We start from the raw sequence: 21,924 nt of genomic DNA, 5'->3' as shown, positions 1-21,924 counted from the left end.
GGGAGCACGCTGGGGGAGCCTTCAGGGTATACTCACCCCATACCCTCAGGAGCGGAAAGCCCCACGTGCAAAGGCCCTTGCTTGTGTCAGGACGCACAAAAGACCGAGCTCGTGAGGAGGCTGAACACTGGAGGAATAGGCAGCAAGCACTGCCAGAGGGGAGGAACAGGTACCAGCTTGTTACTCTCAGCCATGCGTGTGTCAGAGAGAGAAACTGAGGCAGAGTGTGTCACCGTGAGCACCGGGCAGATCCCCCACACCTGTGCCTTGCTTGGCTTCTGCGGGGAAGCCTGGGAAACCCCGCACTTCCTCTCCACCTTTCCCAGGCCCATCCCAAACCTGCCTCTTCCAGGAGCCCTAGGATGGCTCAGAGCTCCCTCCGTATTGCCCACAGCCTGCACTTGTAATTCATCAAGCGCCCGTCCCGGGTTATTTTGCTATCCTGTGTCATGAGCACTGCGAGACTGTCCTCCTTAGCACCAGGCACAGAGCCAGGGTTCAGTAGAAAGTAAACAAGGGTTAAACTCAACTGAACCGCTAACCCCCCCAAAATCCAGGAGACTCGGTAGAGCAGCTGCATAGGCAATTTGGCCTCTGTCCCTGGAAGCTTGCACTGAGCATGAATGAAGGCATGAGCGCAGACGGAAGCATGCATGCGTGGACGGAAGCATGCACGCACAGGATTGGAGGCGCCGCACACTGTCCTCCATGGCAGGCAGCCAAGTTCTCACCCGGGAGGTGCAGGGGGGGGAGCATGGGGGACACGGGCGCCAGCTTCAGTCCTGCTTCTGCAAGGAGCTCTCCGCAGGAGCTGCCCTGGGCACGCGTCCCCGCTGCGCAGGCGGGATCTAGAGGCTCCGTCGGCCCGGGTGTGAGGGCTGTGCGGGGAGGCCGCAGCCCTCACGGCGACGCTGTGCCCTGCGTGCAGGATGGAGAACCTCTTCATCAACCGCTTCATGCACATGTTCCAGTCGTCCTGGAGTGACTTCGCCGACTTCGAAAAAATCTTCGTCAAGATCAGCAACACTATTTCTGGTGAGTGTGCCTGTGGGGCTCTGGTGGTGCTGGGGAGGCTGCCTGGCAACGGGAAGGGCCTCCCGTCCTGCTCCAGCAAGGCTGGCCTGCCAGGCCCGGCTGCCCAGGCCTGCCCTCGCCCAGGCCGCCACCTGCACTGGGCTATGTTCCCTGGCGCTGCACCTTCCGTATTCCCACCAACAGTGCGCGAGCTTCCAGTTTCCACATCCTCACTGTTGTCTTTCGTTTAGCTTCGTTTTGTGTAAGACATCTGGCAGGTGTGAGGTGGTTTTGATTCCCTGATGGGCCCAGCCACTGAGCATTTCTTCATATACCTGCTAGCCATTTGTATGTCTTCTTTGGAGAAATGTCTGTTCAAGTCCTTTGCCCGTTTTTTAATTGAGCTATTCGTTTTCGTTTGTTGAGTTGTAGGAGTCCCTTATGTATCTTGTATGTTAACCCCTCATCAGATACATATATGCTTTGCAAACACTTCCTCCCATTCTGTAGCCTGCTACACACTGCTGTTTCCCTGCTGTGCAGTTTTCAGGTTAATGCAATCCCATTACCCTATTTTTATTTTTGTACTTGAGAAAAGGGTGCCCAGGAAACTTCTAAGGGCCAGCTCAGGGAGGGCAGGAGGTGTCACGGCCTGACCCAGTGATGGGCAGGGGGTGGGCAGGCGGAGCCCGGGGTCAGCCAGCTCTCTAGTGCCTGGGAGAGGGGACCCGGCAGAGCCCAGCTGCCCCCCTGAGATCTCAGGCGGTGCCACGATTCGCTTCTCTCCTCCGCAGAGCGGGTCATGAATCACTGGCAGGAAGACCTCATGTTCGGCTACCAGTTCCTGAACGGCTGCAACCCCGTGTTGATCCAGCGCTGCACCAAGTTGCCCGAGAAGCTCCCGGTGACCACGGAGATGGTGGAGTGCAGCCTGGAGCGGCAGCTCACCTTGGAGCAGGAGGTCGAGGTAGGACCTAGTTGGCTGCAGACAGTGTCCAGGCCGGAGGCCCAGCTTAGATGGCCCGGTCACACTGCCCCAACAGAACCCACTTCCTGCTGGCCAGCGCTGATGGCCTGAGGCCTTCACCTTGAGGCCCCTCTGCTGGGCTAAGGGTGAGAGATGCCCCGGCAGCTGCTTCCTTCCCCTGGGCGTCCATGGGTCTGCCTTGTCCAACGCAGGACGAGGAACTGACCGGGAGGTGGCTCCGTGATGCTCAGGACTAGGAACATAATGTCAATATTTTCAATGTCGATATCAACAATTCAGAGCTCCCTCTGACTTGGGCCCGTAATGGGCCAGGCATCACACTGTTACTCACCTTGCAAAGGTGAGAAACCTGGTAAAGAAGCAACCCTGCAGTAGAACAAAACAAAGAAGAAAACATGGACTTTTTGACTTTCTAATTTGAAATGTTGGTGTCATCTGCTTCTGCCCCTTGGCCCACCCCTCCCGCCCTCCCCTCGCCCCCGCACTCCCCCCTCCGCCCCCACCAGCCTTGTTCCAGCCTTTACCTGAGGGTCCACCCTCTTCAGTTCCAAGACAAACATAGTCTCGACCTCCATGGTGGGTCTGGTGCGACTCGGCTTCAGCACCTTCCTTGCTGGGGACTGAGCCCCAGGAATGGCCCTTGGTCCCCAGGTGACTCGTGGTCTGCTGTGTCCAGTCACCCATCTTTCTTGCTTAGCTCGCTTTGGGGCCCCAGGCAAAGAGGGATGGTTAGCGCCACCTGTGGACAGATCTGCCAGCCCCACCCTACCCACCTGCCTCTGGAGGGCTGCCTTCCCAGATGCACCCCAGGAAAGGCCCCCGCCCAGGGCAGGCAGTCCCCGCCACCCCACTTCCTGAGCCTGCCCGGCCCCCGGACCCCACCTGGTCACATGGGGGCTGACAACAACCCACGCCCCATGCAGGCAGCACATAGCAGCTCCCCCTGTAGATCAATTGCTGGGCGTGTTAACTTGAGTCAGTGCTGTAGGTTTCAAACTTCACATCAGAGCATCTCAGGACCTCGAAAGGCAGAGAATCCTAGAACTGGGAGGCACTGAGCAGCCTTCTGCACACCTGGCACCCCCCAGGGGACAGCCTCTGCTCCGGGTCCCTGCCATCTCCAGGGCAGGTGGGTGGTACCCATCTTTGTCACATGGTCATCTTTCCTATGAGCGACGGTCTGGACACTCAGCTGTGGTTCGGTCCTGAGCAGTTATCTCACAGCCACCACTGACTGGAGCCATCCACACAAGCCACCCCGTCGCCGACAGCGCGACTCTCAATCCCCTGAAGCAATCACCAAGGCCCAGACAAGGATGCCGACCAAACGGAGAGGACAGGGCATGGGACAGGCAAGAGCACCCATGTCCACAGCGGGGTCCTAGAATGTAGAACGGGGAGACAGGGCTGGCTCCCTCGCCTTCCAGAAGGATTCCACCGAAGCCCAGAGAGGAGGTGGCTCAGGAAAACAGAAATGCCCCATCGCAGGCCCAAGCCCCAGGCCTCCTGGCTCCCAGGCCTCCTGGCTCCCATCACATTAACTAACCTGGGTCCTCTCATGCTTTGATTGGCAGCCGTGCCCTATGTAGTACTCACTGATGGTCACATCTGCTCTCAAAGACCTTGTCCAGCCCATCACAGGAGCCCAGACAGCCCGGTGACCCACCAGCCCCCCGTCTCCACCGTCTTCTCCAGGGGTCCCTGCCACACACGCTCCTGGAACACCCCTCTGCCCTGGTTGGCCAAGGGTATGACCCCGGACCCTGTCCCACTCCTGCCCCCATGCCTCACAGCAGATGCTCAGAGCTCATCGCTGGTGCCACGCGGCAGGGGGCCCGTCGTGTTCACAGAGGAGGAGGATGGTAGCCGGGCTCTGAGCTCTCGGGTCCTGGGCGCCCCTCAGCCAGGGTTCGTGAAGGCCTGTGCAGTGGCCACTGCGACCTCTGCAGGCAGAGTCGTGCACACCCACTTCCCTAAGCTCCTGCTGACCCGACCCCTTCCCCCGCCGCCGCCCACTCCATCACTCACTGGAAACGAGGAAGGCCATTACAGGACGGTCCTGGGAGGTGAGGGGCCGCACAGGGAATGCCGTCAGTTACAACTATTATAATAGCTGTGGTGTCAGGCGGTTCTAGACTTATCCCAGGACCACTTCCTAAGTCATACCAATGTCTAACCACTATGCTGTACACCTGAAACACGCACCCACACACGTGCACACACACATGCACATGCACACACACACATGAACACACGCACATGCATACACACACACACACACACACACACACACGGTAGGCTTAAGAAGAGCTGCTTGCCCTCTACCCAAACTCCAAGTCGAGCATAGTCTGATAAGGGCAGTTTTCCGCCTCCCAAGCCCCAGGCACATTTGTTCTGCAGTGAAGCAGAGTAACTACAGAGAAGGGTGCCCATTAGGAGCAGCCAGTCAGTGATCTCACGCCACGTGGCCCTTCCCACCGCGCCACCAGCTCCGACAGGCCACTGAGCCCACCACTCCTGCAGACCCCCCGCCCTGCAGCTCCTCCGGGCCGGGAGAGCACCCCCGGCCAAAGGCCCTGTCTGGACCCTGTGGATGCCTGCCTGCCTCTGTAGACCCCACCCCTGCAGAGCCTCCCGCCCCCAAAGACACGCCCCTTTCCTGCTCTCCCCGAGGGTGACCCGGAGTGGAGTTTGCCTGGTTGTGAACTTTATGTGTCTGGAATCCTGCACGGACACTCTGCTATTGGACTCACCGATTGCATCTAAACCAGTGGTTCTCAACCTTCTGGCCCTTTAATACAGTTCCTCATGCTGTGGCCCAACCATAAAATTATTTTTGTTGCTACTTCATAACTGTAATGTTGCTACAGTTATGAATCGTATGTAAGTATCTGATATGCAGGATGGTCTTGGGCGACCCCTGTGAAAGGGTCGTTCGACCGCCAAAGGGGTCGCGACCCACAGGTTGAGAACCACTGATCTAAACGCTGTCTGCTTTCTTCTCATTAAACTGTCCCCCTGGGCGGCCTTTCCGCGTCCTCCTTAAGGAGCAGGAGACCTCAGTACAGCAACTGCAGCCGGGCCCTGCCACGCCCTCACCTTGTGAGGGAGCCTCTGCAGCCTGAAGCTCCTGGCGCGAGGCAGCCCCTGAGCTGGGGCACGAAGAACCACAAACCCCTCCGCTGAGCCAGGGCCCCGGAGCCGCCGTCCCGCCCTCCGGCCTCACTCCAGGGCCGCCTCTGGCCGACCCTGATGTGGACACATTTCCTCTCGCTCCTGCAGCAAGGGAACATCTTCATCGTGGACTTTGAGCTGCTGGATGGCATCGATGCCAACAAAACAGACCCCTGCACGCTGCAGTTCCTGGCCGCCCCCATCTGCTTGCTGTACAAGAACCTGGTCAACAAGATGGTCCCCATCGCCATCCAGGTAGGCCCCGCCCCTCCTTGCTGGGCTTCCCCCTCAGCAGACAGGGCTCGGGGAGGCAGCTTGGGTGGCTCACTCGAGCCTCCAGGGGCAGGGGCAGGGGCAGCTCTGCCCGCGTCTCCTAAGGCAGCAAACAAGCACCAGGGCTTCCTGCCAGGCGTGGGGAGGGCTGTCCACGGGGCAGGGAGGGCTTCACTCCCCAAGACCCACTTGAGGAATTCCTGGCAGGGTGAGCTGTCTGCAGAGACCTGCCCAGGGATAACACACTTCACCCCAACCTGGGCAGGGCCCCAAATCACAGTGTCAACAGGGGCCAGGCAGGGGAAGCTGCGACGTGAGCCGCACACTGAACCCCAGGAGGCAGCATCGAGCCTGGGCCAGGAGCCATGAGGGCCTGGGGGCCGTCTGGGGGGAGGCGGGTGGGGTAGAGTTTCATCCCTCCCCTTCCTGGCTGCCCTCTGCCTCCTCACAGCACCAGCATCTGCGACACTGGGAGCTGGTGTCCAGCCAGCAGGAAACAACAGCAGGTGGGACCTGGCAGAGGTCCTGGGGGTGGGCTGCCCAGGGGCCCATGGTGGACAGGCCGACAAGCATTCAGCAAACAGCACTTTGAGCCGACCCGAGCCTGACATTGGGGCTAGAGACGTCATAGCCACTGATTTTGCCAGGTGCTAACCACATGCCAGGACTGCCCCTAAGGGTTAACCCATGTGGTCTGTAATCCCTTATCCTCAGTCCTGAAATCTAAAAAGTTCTAACACTGCTAGGCTTTTTAAAAATTGGCAGCAAATTCGTTGGTAGCAAAACTTGCTCTGAACCAATAGGAGAGGCTATTAAAGGCTTTGTCCCTTTCAATGTGAAATTCATATGTCACAGCAGGAACATAATATATTTGATTGTAAAACATACGGTGCCCAGACCTGGGTGGGAGAAAGGGGCGTCACACAATGAAGTATGCGCACCGCTAAAGTCTTAACAATCCTGCGTGCTGAAACATGTAGCCACCAGGGGTTCCAGGAAGGACCTGCCTCTAGTCATGTAATCATCACTATACCCCTGCAAGGTAGGCGGACACTATTGCTAGGGACCGTTTACCTCAGAGAGGGAAACTGAGGCACAGGTGCACACAGTCAGAAGCAAAGCTGGGACTCAGGCCAGGCCTTCTGGCTCCAAGTCAGTGCTCCCCTGACCCCCAGTCCCAGGGCACGTTTCCTGCGGGGGCGTTCCAGCCGTCACAGAGAGAAGCGCTGTGCACCCAGTAAGCGACCGGTGATGTAAGAGGAATCAGCAGCCAGGAGAGCAAGGCGGGGCCACTCCCACTGGTGCGCCCCAACACAGCCGGTGCCCCAGGGCCCTCAGGGTGGCCTGGGTTGGGGCCTGGCTTGAGGCCCAGCTCTGCCACTTGCGTACAGGCCATGGACCTTGGGCAAGTCACGAGATGTCCTTGAATCTCTTCCCGCTCCTGACAATGGAGACTTTGCAAACTATAAAGAACCACGCAAATGCCGTAACCGGTTTGGCTCAGTGGATAGAGCGTCGGCCTGCGGACTGAAAGGTCCCAGGTTTGATTCCGGTCAAGGGCATGTATCTGGGTTGCAGGCATATCCCCAGTGTGGGGTGTGCAGGAGGCAGCTGGTCGATGTGTCTCTCTCATCGATGTTTCTGACTTTCTATCCCTCTCCCTTCCTCTCTGTAAAAAATCAATAAAATATATTTTAAAAAAATAATAAAAAAAAGAACCACGCAAATGAAGGCCAGAGAGTAATACATTCAAAATCTGGTTCTGAAAAAGCCCCTCTGAGGCTAATGAAAGAATAAGAAGAGCAAAAATATACAAGATTGGACAGAAGAGAAAGGCAATCACAGATTTTTAAAAAGAGTAATGATGTGGCAAGAAACTTGAAAACCTGGAGGAAATGGGTAAAAACCAAGCAAAACACAAATTACTAGAAGTTGTAGAAAATAGGCCAATTTCCAGCTAAGCATCTAGAAAGCTGGTTCAGTGCCTGGACGGGTGAGAGGCCGTGTGATGAGCGCTGAGTTGCAGGCGCCGTTAGACAGACGTTGCCAGAGCCCCCGGGCACATGGCCCCCGGCTTTGCTGCGCGGCTGGCAAGACCTGCTGCAGCGGGCAGGCTCCAGAAGAGCCGAGGGCACCCACGTGACAGGTGCAGGATTGAGAGACTCTGACAACGGTGTTCATGCCAACGATGAAGAGCGAACGCAGCAGTGTCATACGTGACCCATTGTCACAACCACCCGAATGTATCCCAGATGCCTCTGTATCGGCCTAATTCACACGCCTACATGGAAAACATTCTGGTTGTACCAACCGAAACCGAAAGGAAATGGAGTAACACAACTAAAATTAAAATAATGAAAGAAATTACCTCCATGTGATGAAGTCAGGAAATATTCATTAAAATCAGAAACAAGAATGCTTAATGAACAAAGCAGCTAAACTAACGGAAACAGAGGACAGACTGCCGGCTGCCAGAGGGGAGGGGGCTGAGTGAGAAAGTGAAGGGATTAAGCAAAAACCAACAGCTCATAGACACACAGCAGAGGGTGATTGCCAGGGGGAAGGGGGGGAAGGGAGGCAGGAGAGGGTAAAGGGGATAAGGGTGACGGAAGGAGACGTGGCTTGGGTGGTGGACACGCGTTACAGTATGCAGATGGTGCCTGCAGAATTATACACCTGACACCTATACAATTTCATTAACCGCGGCCACCCCAATGAATTCCATAAAAATGAAAAAAACAAAAACACAAGAATATCATATCATATCACCATTGTTATTGAACATTGTCCTGGATGTGATAAACAAGAAAATAAAATAATAAACATGTAAAAAAAAAAACAGAGAAGACTAACTATATTTTGGTGGACTTAGAAAGCCTAAGAGACTCTAATTTTTTAAAGAGCTACTAGAATTAGTAAGTTAATTTAGCAAGGTGTCAATAAATGTACTCCTCAAAAACACCATTAGCTTTACTGCATGCTAACAATAATAAAATATATTACCCATATAAAGAATGTAAATATCTCATTAGTAATTTTATATTATTTTTATGTTGAATGATAATATTTTAGATATATTAGGTAAAGTAAAATGTTATTATTAACATAAACTTCACCTGTTTCTTCTTACTTTTATTACTGTGGACGCCTGAAAATGTAAAATTCTATCTGTGGCTTGCATTATTTTTCTATTGGACACTGCTGCTTTTGAGAGGGAAGCCGGGACGTGGCCTTCCAAAACCTTTAGTATGACCTTGAGGCGCCCACTCGCTGCTGCCCCCGCGTGGCAAGCAGCTGGGTCACTCAGCTGACGCCACACTGAGCTGGGAGGGCCGCCCGCCCAGTGAGCCAAGCTCCACTCAGCCCAACCCTCGCCTGCTCCGGCAGCTGGAATGCACTCCCCAGTCTTCAGTGTCGTGGTAAATGTCCCCCTCCAAGCCTGTCCTCTCTGGAAGAGGACTCACATGACACCTGCCGAGGGGTCCTGAAGCTGAGCAGCGTGATGATGCGTGACGACGGACATGGCGCAGCTCAGAGCCCGTGGCCTGGCGAAGGGGGGGACGCAGGGAGGGGTCCCATGTCAGCAGCCAGGCCAGCGAGTGAGGGGCGTTCTTTTCAGGCGTTAGGTGGCTGCGTGTTTTTAAAAAATGGGCGAAACATTTCCTTTTTAGAAAAAATATCGCCTTGACCCAGTGTGGAGTAGCAACTGGATAGGGAAGACAGCAGAGGGAGACCACTCTGCTAGGGAGGCCCTGGCCAGAGGTCTGGGCTAAGGGACAGTGGCCCTGGCCACTGCATCGTGAGGGACAAGAGCCCTGGGAACCAGAGGCGGCCGGGGCGAGCAGGGAGCCAGGAGCAGGCCCTGAGGCAGAGCCTGGGGACAGAGCATTTAAGGGGAGAGCAGAGGAAGGGACTGCAGGAGACCAAGGGCAGCGGGAACCAGGAAGGAGTGAGCGGTGGGAAAGGCAAGAGGGGTGTGGGGGCCGGGGGAAGACCCAGCATGTGCCCTGAGCACTGAAGGCTGGTGCCTTCACGCCCTTATTCACGGCCCCCGATAGCCCTGTGAGCTGAGCAGATACTGTCCCCTTATTCCAGGTGGTGGCACCGGGGCTCTCAGAGGCTCAGGAAGTTGCCCCGGGTGCCACAGGTAGTAAGCGATGTCGCTGAGACGGGAAACAAAGCCTCCTGAGCCACCTGCTCTCCCCCAAGATCCTCCCAGGATTCAAAAGTCCCTGTTTAAGAAATCCAGTCAGAAAGAATGTATGCAGCCCTATGTTCAGAGCAGCACAATTTACAATAGCTAAGACCTGGAAACAGCCCAAGGGCCCATCAGTAGATGAGTGGATAAGAAGCTGTGGTACATTTACACAGTGGAATACGATGCAGCAGTAACAAAGAAGGACCTCTTACCCTTTGAGAAGCATGGAGGGACCTGGAGAGTGTTATGCTAAGGGAAATAAGCCAGTCAGAGAAAGACAAGTATCACATGATCTCACTCATATGTAGAATCTAATGAACAAAATAAACTGATGAACAAAAAGACCCAGAGACATAGTAGCTTGGAACAGACTGTGGAATCTCAGAGGGAAGGCGGGGGTGGGTGGGTGGGAAGAGAGTAACCAAAGAACTTGTCTGCATATATGCACAACCCATGGACACAGACAATAGGGTGGTGAAGACCTGGGGAGGGGGGAGCGAGCTAGAAGGGGTCAATGGGGAATAAAAGGGAATATGGAATATTTTCAACAATAAAGATTTAATTTAAAAAAGGAATCCAGAATCCTCTGGAACTTCCTGAGCAGCCGGGCTTTCCGGGAGCTATGGTTTGGGATGAAAGATTAAGCATATTTTCTCTCTTCTATGTCCCAGCTCAACCAAGTCCCAGGAGACGAAAACCCCATTTTTCTTCCTTCGGATGCAAAATACGACTGGCTTCTGGCCAAAATCTGGGTGCGCTCCTGTGACTTCCACATCCACCAGACCATCACCCACCTCCTGCGCACACACCTGGTGTCCGAGGTGTTTGGTATCGCCATGTACCGCCAGCTGCCCGCCGTGCACCCCATTTTTAAGGTACAGCAAGCGACTGCCTCAAGGGGGTGGGGGAGAGGGTTTCTGGCTGTGGAGGGGCAGGAGGGAGGGAGGGGCCTGGCTTGGAGGCCAGCAGACAAGGGTCCTGGAGAAGTGTTCTGGGGGCGGCAATGCGTGCTGAGCGCCTGCTGGTCCCTGAGGACACGGGCCTGGGCCTGACATCCGGGTGGCCCAGGCGGTGAGACCCCTTTGAAGAGGCAAATGAGATCCCCATGACCCTAGTCTGAGCCCAGGTGGCAGCCCCGCCACCTCTGTCCCTGTCAGCGCTGACTGTTAGGGTGGCTGCAGGCTAAGGATATTCCCACCTGCCTCAGTTTCCCCATCTGTATAATGAAGATCAAGTAGTGCACCCGCCTCCTAGGGTCACTGTCCGCATTTAGAGCTTAGAACTGCCTGACGCGGAGAGGAGCTCCACACGCGTCGGTCATTTCCACCTTTGTCACTGTCTCCATCGCTGAGCATCTCTGCTGCATCAGGCGGCCGCGGCCCACCTGCACTTCCTCCCCCAGCCCTCGTGCCACCCTCCACAGTGGACTGGACGGTGGGGGGGCGCGGGGTGCCGAGGGTCCCTGGGGGCTCCAGAGGGGCGCAAACCTGGCCAGGGGCCCCGCCGGGCCTCCTCTGAGGCTTCCTCTGCTCCCCCAGCTCCTGGTGGCGCACGTGCGGTTCACCATCGCCATCAACACCAAGGCCCGGGAGCAGCTCATCTGCCAGTACGGCCTCTTTGACAAGGTGGGCGCTTCCCTCCCGCCCCACGCAAGGCGGCCCCCAGGCTGGCGGGCAGCCACTTCCCCAAACCCGCACAGGTTCCCTCTAGGAGGCCAGGCCCCAAGGCCCCGCGGGGGTGGAGGTTGGAGGCTGGAGGCGGGCAGAGAGGGCTCCCAGGCTCTGTGCCAGTCTCAGCTCCTTCCAGCTGGCCTGGGCGAGCTCTCCCTTTCTGAGTGCATCACTGCACCACCCGGTCTTCCTCCCACGTGTCTCCCTGTCCCTCCCCACCATCCCCTCCCCACCTAGGGCAAGTGGGTGCAGACCCTGCCTCCCCGCACCCACTCCTCTCCTCTTAGGCACTAGGGACCTGCCGCGCCCTCCCACCCTCTGCCCTTCCCGGCCATCAGCGCTCCCAGCCCATTTTCCTCCCCAGTGGCTTGGTCCCTATGGGTCCCTTACATTCTCCCAGGCAGCACCTCACTCTGTTTTGACCCCATGCACACCTCCCATGGCCTTACCAAGCGCAGATTCTCTCTTCCCTCTGCTCACCCTTGACCTCCCTCCTTCCCACCTCCCATTAGTGAGCCGCCAGATGGTCCCTAAGGTTGAGCCACTGTTTAGGTTGCAAAAGACAAAACCCAAGTCAAACCAGCGGAAGCTGGAAAGGAGAGGTACTGCCTCATATCCCTGGACATGTAGGGTTGCAGGAGCTTCCGACCGAAATGGACAGGGGCTCAGAGTTCCCAGGCCCAAGCACACTGGCTCCAGTCCCCCCCTCTTCCAGCTGTGTTGGCCTCACTCTCCCACAGGCTGCCCGTGGCAGGGCCGGGGCCGTGGCTGTTAGCTCCAGGCTCAGGCTTCCACACTGTGACCACATGGCACGGGGGCAACTCTGAGCAGCCCCACTTGGGTCAGCCACCCCCGGGGACCCATGTCTGGCGCCCAGCACCCGAGCCCTCCTTGGGAGATTCTGTGGCCCTCTGCCCAGCCGTGTGTGTGTGTGTGTGTGTGTGTGTGTGTGTACACGTGTGCATGCCTGAGAACACGTGTGCCTCTATCTTAGCTGCTGGGAGGAGGGCGCTCCCTCCCAGAAGGTCTCTCTCTCCCTCCCTCCCCTGAGCACAGCACAGCCCTCCACAGCTTGTGCAGGGCCTGGGGGCTGGCTTCTGCCCCTTTTTCTCAGCCACAGATGGGTCACCAAGAGCACTCCTTGGACTCTGGGCAGCCTGTGTCCCCATCTGCCAGCTGTCCCTGCTGCCCTCCTCCTTGTGGGAGCCGGCCCTCCCTCTGCAGCTGCCCCCAGGCTCCCCACTCACCCGTCCATCAACCCCTTTCACAGAGGCTCCTCCCCGTAGCCTCCTCACTGGCTGCCCTGGCTTCTGGGAGTTAAACATCCCTCCCACTTTGGCCCTCTGCAGGCCTGGCCACTGCCCAGCTGAGCACAGTTAGTTACTCCTGGTGCTCCAGGGCCGGAAGCTGGAGAGGAGCTCTGGCCTCGGCTCACAGCACTCTCTCTCCCTCCCGCTCAAGGCCAATGCCACAGGGGGCGGCGGGCACGTGCAGATGGTGCAGAAGGCCATGCAGAATCTGACCTACCCCTCGCTGTGCTTTCCTGAGGCCATCAAGGCCCGAGGCATGGACAGCAAGGAGGACATTCCCTACTACTTCTACCGGGATGACGGGCTCCTGGTGTGGGAAGCCATCAGGGCGTGAGTGCATGCTGGGCTGTGGACCACTCCGTGTGGCTGGAGGGGGTCCTGGAGGAGGAGGGGGCCTGGAGGAGGAGGGGACCTGGAGGAGGGGGTCCTGGAGGAGGAGGGGGGGGTCCTGGAGGAGGAGGGGGCCTGGAGGAGGAGGGGGTCCTGGAGGAGGGGGTCCTGGAGGAGGAGGGGGCCCTGGAGGAGGAGGGGACCTGGAGGAGGAGGGGGGGTCCTGGAGGAGGAGGGGGCCTGGAGGAGGAGGGGGGGGTCCTGGAGGAGGAGGGGGCCTGGAGGAGGAGGGGGGGTCCTGGAGGAGGAGGGGACCTGGAGGAGGAGGGGTCCTGGTGGAGGAGGGGTCCTGGTGGAGGAGGGGGCCCTGGAGGAGGAGGGGGCCCTGGAGGAGGGGGCCCTGGTGGAGGAGGGGGCCCTGGAGGAGGGAGGGGGACCTGGAGGAGGAGGGGGCCCTGGAGGAGGAGGGGGCCTGGAGGAGGAGGGGGCCCTGGTGGAGGAGGGGGCCTGGAGGAGGAGGGGGTCCTGGAGGAGGAGGGGTCCTGGAGGAGGAGGGGGCCTGGAGGAGGAGGGGCCCTGGAGGAGGAGGGGGCCTGGAGGAGGAGGGGCCCTGGAGGAGGAGGGGCCCTGGAGGAGGAGGGGCCCTGGAGGAGGAGGGGGCCTGGAGGAGGAGGGGCCCTGGAGGAGGAGGGGGCCTGGAGGAGGAGGGGGCCTGGAGGAGGAGGGGCCTGGAGGAGGAGGGGGCCTGGAGGAGGAGGGGCCCTGGAGGAGGAGGGGGCCTGGAGGAGGAGGGGGCCTGGAGGAGGAGGAGCCCTGGAGGAGGAGGGGCCCTGGAGGAGGAGGGGCCCTGGAGGAGGAGGGGGCCTGGAGGAGGAGGGGCCCTGGAGGAGGAGGGGGCCTGGAGGAGGAGGGGCCTGGAGGAGGAGGGGACCTGGAGGAGGAGGGGCCCTGGAGGAGGAGGGGCCCTGGAGGAGGAGGGGCCCTGGAGGAGGAGGGGGCCTGGAGGAGGAGGGGGCCTGGAGGAGGAGGGGCCTGGAGGAGGAGGGGACCTGGAGGAGGAGGGGGCCTGGAGGAGGAGGGGCCCTGGAGGAGGAGGGGGCCTGGAGGAGGAGGGGGCCTGGAGGAGGAGGGGCCCTGGAGGAGGAGGGGCCCTGGAGGAGGAGGGGGCCTGGAGGAGGAGGGGCCCTGGAGGAGGAGGGGGCCTGGAGGAGGAGGGGCCCTGGAGGAGGAGGGGCCCTGGAGGAGGAGGGGGCCTGGAGGAGGAGGGGGCCTGGAGGAGGAGGGGGCCTGGAGGAGGAGGGGGGGACCTGGAGGAGGAGGGGTCCTGGAGGAGGAGGGGGCCTGGAGGAGGAGGGGCATCCTGGAGGAGTAGGGGACCTGGAGGAGTAGGGGACCTGGAGGAGGGTGGGACCTGGAGGAGGAGGGGACCTGGAGGAGGAGGGGGGGACCTGGAGGAGGAGGGGTCCTGGAGGAGGAGGGGGCCTGGAGGAGGAGGGGGCCTGGAGGAGGAGGGGTCCTGGAGGAGTAGGGGACCTGGAGGAGGGTGGGACCTGGAGGAGGAGGGGACCTGGAGGAGGAGGGGACCTGGAGGAGGAGGGGGCCTGGAGGAGGAGGGGTCCTGGAGGAGTAGGGGACCTGGAGGAGGGTGGGACCTGGAGGAGGAGGGGACCTGGAGGAGGAGGGGACCTGGAGGAGGGGGGGGCCTGGAGGAGGAGGGGACCTGGGAGGATGGACCTAGCCAGGGCCGCACGCTGACTCAGGGACCAGGGACTGGCTTTGCTGTCAGGGCACTGAGGGGGAAGGGGGGCAGGTGGGGGTTCGGTGACCCTAAAGTCCTGGACTGTGAGGGGTAAGTGTCAGGGTCACTGCTGGGGTCCTGCCACGGTCCGGGCCCGGCTCTGCAGACTCCTAGCTGGGCCCCTCTCCTGAGCCAGGTTCGCGGCCGACGTGGTGGGCATCTACTACGAGAGCGACCCGGTGGTGGAGGAGGACCAGGAGCTGCAGGACTTCGTGAAGGACGTGTACGTGTACGGCATGCGGGGCCGGAAGGCCTCAGGTAGGGACTCGCCCAGCTCTCCCCAGTCCTCTCCCTCCTCTCGGCACCTCCGAGTGTCCGGGGGCCGCACTGGCCTGTAACAGTCACCTGAGCCCCTGGTGCTGAGGCCATCGTCCCCGAGACCCCAGACTGCCTCATCGGGACATTTGGGGGCTTTCTGTGACCCTGATAGCCCAGGTCAGAAACATCGGGACACTAGGCCAAGCCGGTCCCCCCAGTCCTGGTGTGGGGGACCCTAGGGAAGGCTGGGGGGTGGGTGGGGAAAGGGCTCTGTTGGCTGGGTGTCCCTCCTGGGAGGCAGGGCCTTAGGGGGCCCGTGGCTCTGCCTCAGGTTTCCCCAAGTCCATCAAGACCAGGGAGAAGCTGTCGGAGTACCTGACGGTGGTGATCTTCACGGCCTCAGCCCAGCACGCAGCAGTGAACTTCGGCCAGGTGGGCAAGGGCAGGGCCAGCCCTCTGGGAGGGAAATTGCCCAGGTCACCTTGACCTTGCCTGCTACTGACCTGCAGTCTCCCAGCCAGCCAGCCCGTCAGCTAGAGGAAGCCAGGTGGACCTCAGGTGGCCTCAGGGCCGAATCGGTTGTTCCCACAGCCGCACGAGGGGGCTGCAGCCTGGCTGCCGGGCCCTGGGGGAGTGGGTGGGTGCCCAGGTGGGAGGCGGGAAACATGGTGGCAGCACCTGCATTGCCTGTCTGTGGCTCTCCCTGCAGTATGACTGGTGCTCCTGGATCCCCAACGCCCCACCAACCATGCGGGCCCCGCCGCCCACGGCGAAGGGGGTGGTCACCATTGAGCAGATCGTGGACGCACTGCCAGACCGAGGCCGCTCCTGCTGGCACCTGGGTGCCGTGTGGGCGCTGAGCCAGTTCCAGGAAAATGAGGTGAGGCCGTGTGCCCTCCTGGTGGGCAGGTTGCCCCAGGTGCAACCCACTCCTCAACTGCGGGGCTTTGTGATTCAGCCTCAGGGTGGCCCCTGCCCTCCTGGGTCCTCACCTTCCAGGAAGTGGCCCCTGAGGTCCTCAGGCCTGGGCGGCTGGGCAGACAGCGCGGAGGACTCTGTGCCACTGGTGACCTTCCCCACAAAGCCACCCCACCGCCCCAGCTGCGGACAAAGCTCTCTTGTGTGGGTTTCTCCTGCCCAGAGGCAACAACTAAGTTTCCTGGGTCTCCCAGACATGCCCGTGCACATGCACCTCGCTTAGCCTAGACCCAGAGCTGGGTACTCAGCAGACACAGCCCCGGGCAGTAGCTGGGCGCTGCACAGGCGACTGCCAGGCCCAGACCATGGGCGGTTACTTCAGGGCATTTGCTATGCTTTGGTCCCTTGCTAATGTCTATGGATACGTGTCTTTGCATGTGTTCAATGGAATCAGAGGAGACACGCCTAGCAGGGGAACTTTTTGGTCAAAGAATGTTGAGACCGAGCTGCCCTCCACAGACTAAATCCGAAATCCCATCAACCGCCTGAGATGCTTCTCGCACCCTTTCCAGCCCTGAATATGACACTTTCTAGCTTTAACAGTCCAATCATGTTTTTTAAATATGTCCAATTCTCATCTGTGTGAGTGTGTGGATGAGCACACCATTGGCAGGGGAGGGGCCAGCGCTGGCTCCTCTGCTCCTGCCACCTGGAGCCTAGACGGGCAGGTAGGGTGCTGGGCAGCACAGGCAGGTGGGTCTCCACGGCCTCGCTGGGACCAACAGCCTCCACACCCACCTGCACCGTCGCACGTCCTTATAGCCACCCGGAGCAGGGCAGTGATGTCTGCCTTCTGTCTGTCTGTAGCCCCACCCCCTCCCCGGAGGCCTCCTCAGGGAAAGCAGGAGGGAGGTGGCATTCACCATCTCAGCATTCCCAGCAGCGGGCAGAGGGTGACTCCCAGGGGATGCTGCCCATGCGTGGGACAAGGTCTGTCAATTAGCATTGCAGCGTAACCTGTCTGTCTGTCCCGGCTCGCAGCTGTTCCTGGGCATGTACCCGGAGGAGCATTTCACTGAGAAACCCGTGAAGGAGGCCATGGCCCGATTCCGCAAGAACCTGGACGCCATCGTCACCGTGATCGCTGAGCGCAATAAGAACAAGAAGCTGCCCTATTACTACTTGTCTCCAGACCGGATTCCCAACAGCGTTGCCATCTGAGCGTCTCACTCCAGGTGGCCGCCCGCCCGTTCCTGGTGTTGTTCGGTGCCCAGACTCCAGCCTGTTCGGCTGGGGAGGCCCCCAAGGCGGCCAAGGGGCAGGCCTCCTGGCACCTCTCCCAAGCCCACCAGGATTCCTGGGGATTTTGCCCTCGGGCCCCAGGCTCACTGGCTTCACACCAAAGGCTGCCCAGGGTGGGCCACAGGGTAGCTAAGCTTCGGTGCACATTCCTTTTTTATTCTTCAGTCTTGAGTGAAGCCCATAGTCTGATCAAAGAGGCAACACTGCAGGGACCCCTCCTACACAGAGTGGGATGGTGTGGCCTCTGCCCTACACCTCGCTCAGCACTTCTACACCAGCCAGTCAGGATGACTGATAGGTGCTTCCTGTTGGAGACATGGAATGACTAGTTTCTGTTCTATTTATGCTTAGTTCCATTTCTTGCGTGTAATACATGCCCAAGTAAAGAACTGGTTGTCACAAAACCAAAATGCATTTAAAACAGGTTTGCTTCCACATGCTACATTCCAATCAGCTCAGACATCTCACCCCCCCCCCCCACCCCCGCGCACACACACAAAAGTTATAATCACTGTGATTCCATCTAGGCCAGGAGTGGGGAACTTTTTTTTTTAATTCAGAGGTGAAACTTTTTAAAAATATATATTTTATTGATTTTTTACAGAGAGGGAGAGGGATAGAGAGTTAGAAACATCGATGAGATAGAAACATTGATCAGCTGCCTCCTGCACACCTCCTACTGGGGATGTGCCTGCAACCAAGGTACATGCTCTTCACTGGAATCGAACCTGGGACCTTTCAGTCTGTAGGCTGATGCTCTATCCATTGTGCCAAACTGGTTAGGGCTGGGGAACCTTTTTTCTGCTAAGGGCCATTTGGATATTTATAACATCATTTGAAGGCCATACAAAGTTACCAACTTAAAAATGAGTCTGCTGTATTAGGTCAAACGTTTAATTAACTCACCCCAATGCCTTGGCAAGACCAGACCAAATGATCTTGCCGGCCGTACATGGCCCATGGCCGGATGTTCCCCATCCCCGATCGAGGCAAAAGCCTCCCAACCAAACCCAAGCAGAATAAATACAAAGTAAGCCACACTTCAGAGTCAAACTCCTCAAAACCAGAGTTAAAGAGAAATTCTTGAAAGCAGTGACACAGACAACATGCAATGGAGTAATTTTAATTACAGGTGGACTTTTCATCAGAAGATAATGGAACATTGGGCCAGAAGACAATGGAACAGCTTTCTTTTTAAAGCATTAAAAGAAAACAATCACCCACACAGAATTCTGTAACCAGCAAAAAATATCCTTCAAATATGGAAATAAAATAAAGTTTCAGGTAAATAAAACTAAGAGAACCTGTGGCCAGCAGATCTCTATTACAAGAAATGCTAAAGGGAATTCTACAGGCTGAAGGGAAATGACACTTGATGGAAACTCAGATCCTTAAGAAGGAAGGGAGAGGATCAGAAATGGTAAATATTTATTAAATTAAAAGACTTTCCTACTCTTAATTCCTTTAAAATATATATGACATTTTAAAGCAAATACATAGATTTACATCATACATATAAAGATAGCATAAAATACAATGGGTATTAAATGGACTTTTTCATTGACATGGTTTCTACATTTTATATCAACTGGCCCAATATTCTAAGTAATTGGCAAAATTTTAAGTGGGTATATTATAATCACTAAAAATAATATATAGCTAAAAACCAATAGGTGGTATTCTAAACTATGTAAATAAATGAAAAAAAGCATGAAAAGGGGAATAAAGAAATAAAAACAGAGGGGACAAACAGAAATCAAATTATAAAATTGTAGACACAGAATCAACCATATCAATAATGACATCCAATGTTAATGGACTAAAAACTCCTACAAAAAGGCAGAGATTATTGGAATAGATTTTAAAAAATCAGTACCCACTGCAGTACCAGCTTTCTCTACATTAACCTTGATGCCCATGAATAGGTTGGCTCACATTTAAGAGCATTTTCGGGGACAGGAAGTGGGGACAGTACACCTGAGCAGCAGCTTCCCCCACGGAAAATGCCATCTCCAAAGTAACCGCTGAGCCAGTGATGGGCTTCCTTAGCCCAACTCTAAGAACCCACTTCTCCCCTTGCCCCCCTGAAGGGCATCACATCTGGCTTCACAGGGTAACAACCAAGCTGCACTCGCTGCAGAGTCCCTGTATGAAGGAGACCGGGTCCTGTGTTCACTTAGGTCAGCACGTGCTTTCCACTGCGGATGCAAGAGGGACCCAGAGGGGCCACCCAGGGGGTTCCTTGCCATCAGCGAAGAGATGGTTTGTGTTTTCGCCACTCAGTGAACAGAGAAGTTCACTCAAGCCATGGACTTCCAGGCTTGTTGTCCAGGGCAGATGTGTTGACCCATATATTTTCTAGGTCCCAAGTTGCACTGAAAATACTGAGGAAACACCAGAAGGTTCAAAGCCCAGTTTGTGCTATGTTCACCCTGACAAAGCTCAGCTGTAGGTAACACCAGGGCTGTAGTGATGCCTCACCCATTTCAAGTTAAATCGGCTCCACATATTTGATTGAAACCAATGATACTAGTGCCTTTGTCCAGAATCCTAGACACGGATTTTCCCCACATTTACACAAATTGTTTACCCTGCTAGCTGAATAAATAACATTAAGAGCAATACCCAGCAATATGCTATATACGAGAGATCCACTTTCAATATATAGCAGGGTCAGCAAAATTTCTTCTATACATATTTTAGGTTTGGCAGGCTACCTACAATTTGTTGCATTTTTTAAAGCAACCCTTTAGAAATGTGAAACACATTGCTGGCTCAAGGGCCTTATGAAATCAGGCCCAGGCTGGATGTGGCCAGTGGCTGCAGTGTGACAGCCCCTTGGAAAAAGGGCCTGGCAGTGTTTGTGAGTGGCAAGTAAGCACATGACGGGATGCACGTACAGATGATCAACACAGTTAGTCGTTAGGAAACGACACATTAAAAGTACAATGCAACATGATGACACATCTGCAGGAAGGGTTGAAGTCCTTGTGTGTCGTGTTGGTGACTGACAACCCAAATGTTGGCAAGCATATGGATTAACCTTCAGATATTGTTGGTGAGGATATAATGGTCCACCTGTTTTTGGAAAACACGTGTTTGGTTTCTTATAAAACTAAACATATCCCTACCCTTTCTGAACCAGCATTCCTAGGTATTTACCCAAGAGAAATGAAGACACTTATTCACAAAAATTTTCTTAGCAGTTCTCATAGCAGCCCCAAACTGTAAACTCTAGTATCCAGCAATAAGAAAATGGATGAAGTGATTGGTTTATATACACAATGGCCTATCAATCTATAATAATAAAAGTGTAATATGCTAATTAGACTGGACATCCTTCCAGATGAAGCTACGAGGGAAGCCCGGGTCCCAGGTGCCAGAGGGAAGCCAGTGCCAGTAGCCAGGGGAAGGGAGGCCTACTCTTGCATGAATTTTGTGCATCGGGCCTCTAATCAACAATAAAAAGGAATGAGCTAACATACAATAGCATGGATGAAACTCAAAAGCAATGCACTAGCAGAAAGAACTCTTATATGAAAGTGTATGTACTGTATGACTCCATTAAAATTAAGCTCTAGGGTAAGCTAAAACCAAGAAATCAGAGCCTTGTTTGCTTGGGAGCAATGGGATGGGGTGGACTGAAAAGGCCATCAGAATTCCAGGACTGAGGTAATGTTCTGTACGTTGATAGCAGTTTGGGTTACATAGGTACATACATTTGTCAAAACTCATCCAATGCTGTCTGGAGATCTGTGCCTTTTCCTCTGTAAATCTAGCTAAGAACAAAAAGAACCATAAACCAGCATGGAACTCTAGGTAATAATATGCAGACTGGAGTGGTTGCAGTGAAGTGTACTTACAGCTGCAATCTACTCTGAAATGCAAGAAAAAAAATAAGTTGATGGGTGGGTAAAGTGGTGCACAGACCATTATATATGGTCAAGCATATATAACGTTAACTGCAGAACCTAGAGCATGTGCATGCTCACTGTACAATTATTTAAACTTTTATATTTCAAACTAGAGGCCCGATGCATGAAATTTGTGCACACGTAGGATCCCTAGGCCTGGCCAGAGATCAGGGCCAATTGGGGCCTTCTGACTGCCAGCTGGGGCTTTCCTTTGTTCTGGGCCGCCCCCTGGTGGTCAGTGCATGTCATAGTGAGTGATCAAATTCCCAGTCAAATTCCCAAGGGGACACTTTGCATATTAGCCTTTTACTTTATTTTTTATTATTTTTTTATTTTTTTAATTATTAGTTAAGGTATTACAAATGTGTCCTCATCGTCCCCATTAACCCCCAACCTCTCCCCCCCACCCCCCGGCCCCGCACACTCATGCTCTCATCCCCCTGTTGTCCATGTCCATTGGTTTGGCTTATATACAAGTATACAAGTCTTTCAGTTGATCTCTTCCCCTTACCCCCGCCCTCCCCTACTTTCCTTCTGGGGATTGATAGCCTGCTCGCTGTTTCTCAGTCTTTGGATCTGTTTCTTTTCATCAGTCTATGTTGTTCTCTATAATCCACAAATGAGTGAGATCATGTGGTATTTATCTTTCTCTGACTGGCTTATTTCACTTAGCATAATGCTCTCCAGTTCCATCCATGCTGTTGCAAAAGGCAAGAGTTCCTTTTTTTTTTTTTTTCCACAGCTTAGTATTCCATTGTGTATATGTACCACAGTTTT

General features: G+C 55.8%; 1 protein-coding gene across 2 annotated transcripts in view; it reads left to right on the top strand.

The window, feature by feature from the left end:
* The window catches only part of ALOX5 (arachidonate 5-lipoxygenase), a 45,540-nt gene extending 26,850 nt beyond the window's left edge, over window positions 1–18,690 (top strand). For both annotated transcript variants that reach the window (XM_081104722.1, XM_081104723.1), the window contains 11 exons: window positions 929–1,035; window positions 1,809–1,981; window positions 5,285–5,431; window positions 10,319–10,522; window positions 11,186–11,272; window positions 12,779–12,957; window positions 14,892–15,013; window positions 15,345–15,445; window positions 15,723–15,893; window positions 16,973–17,166; window positions 18,366–18,690. In XM_081104722.1, the coding sequence (XP_080960848.1) occupies window positions 929–1,035; window positions 1,809–1,981; window positions 5,285–5,431; window positions 10,319–10,522; window positions 11,186–11,272; window positions 12,779–12,957; window positions 14,892–15,013; window positions 15,345–15,445; window positions 15,723–15,893; window positions 16,973–17,152 (1,471 nt within the window). In that variant the 3' untranslated portion in view covers window positions 17,153–17,166; window positions 18,366–18,690. The remainder of the gene's footprint in view (window positions 1–928; window positions 1,036–1,808; window positions 1,982–5,284; window positions 5,432–10,318; window positions 10,523–11,185; window positions 11,273–12,778; window positions 12,958–14,891; window positions 15,014–15,344; window positions 15,446–15,722; window positions 15,894–16,972; window positions 17,167–18,365) is intronic.
* The last annotated feature ends 3,234 nt before the right edge of the window (window positions 18,691–21,924 follow it).

Source organism: Myotis nattereri (assembly GCF_964212035.1).
Source record: "Myotis nattereri genome assembly, chromosome: 13".
In the NCBI taxonomy this organism is placed as follows: domain Eukaryota; kingdom Metazoa; phylum Chordata; class Mammalia; order Chiroptera; family Vespertilionidae; genus Myotis; species Myotis nattereri.
This window is presented reverse-complemented; position numbering and strand designations above follow the sequence as displayed.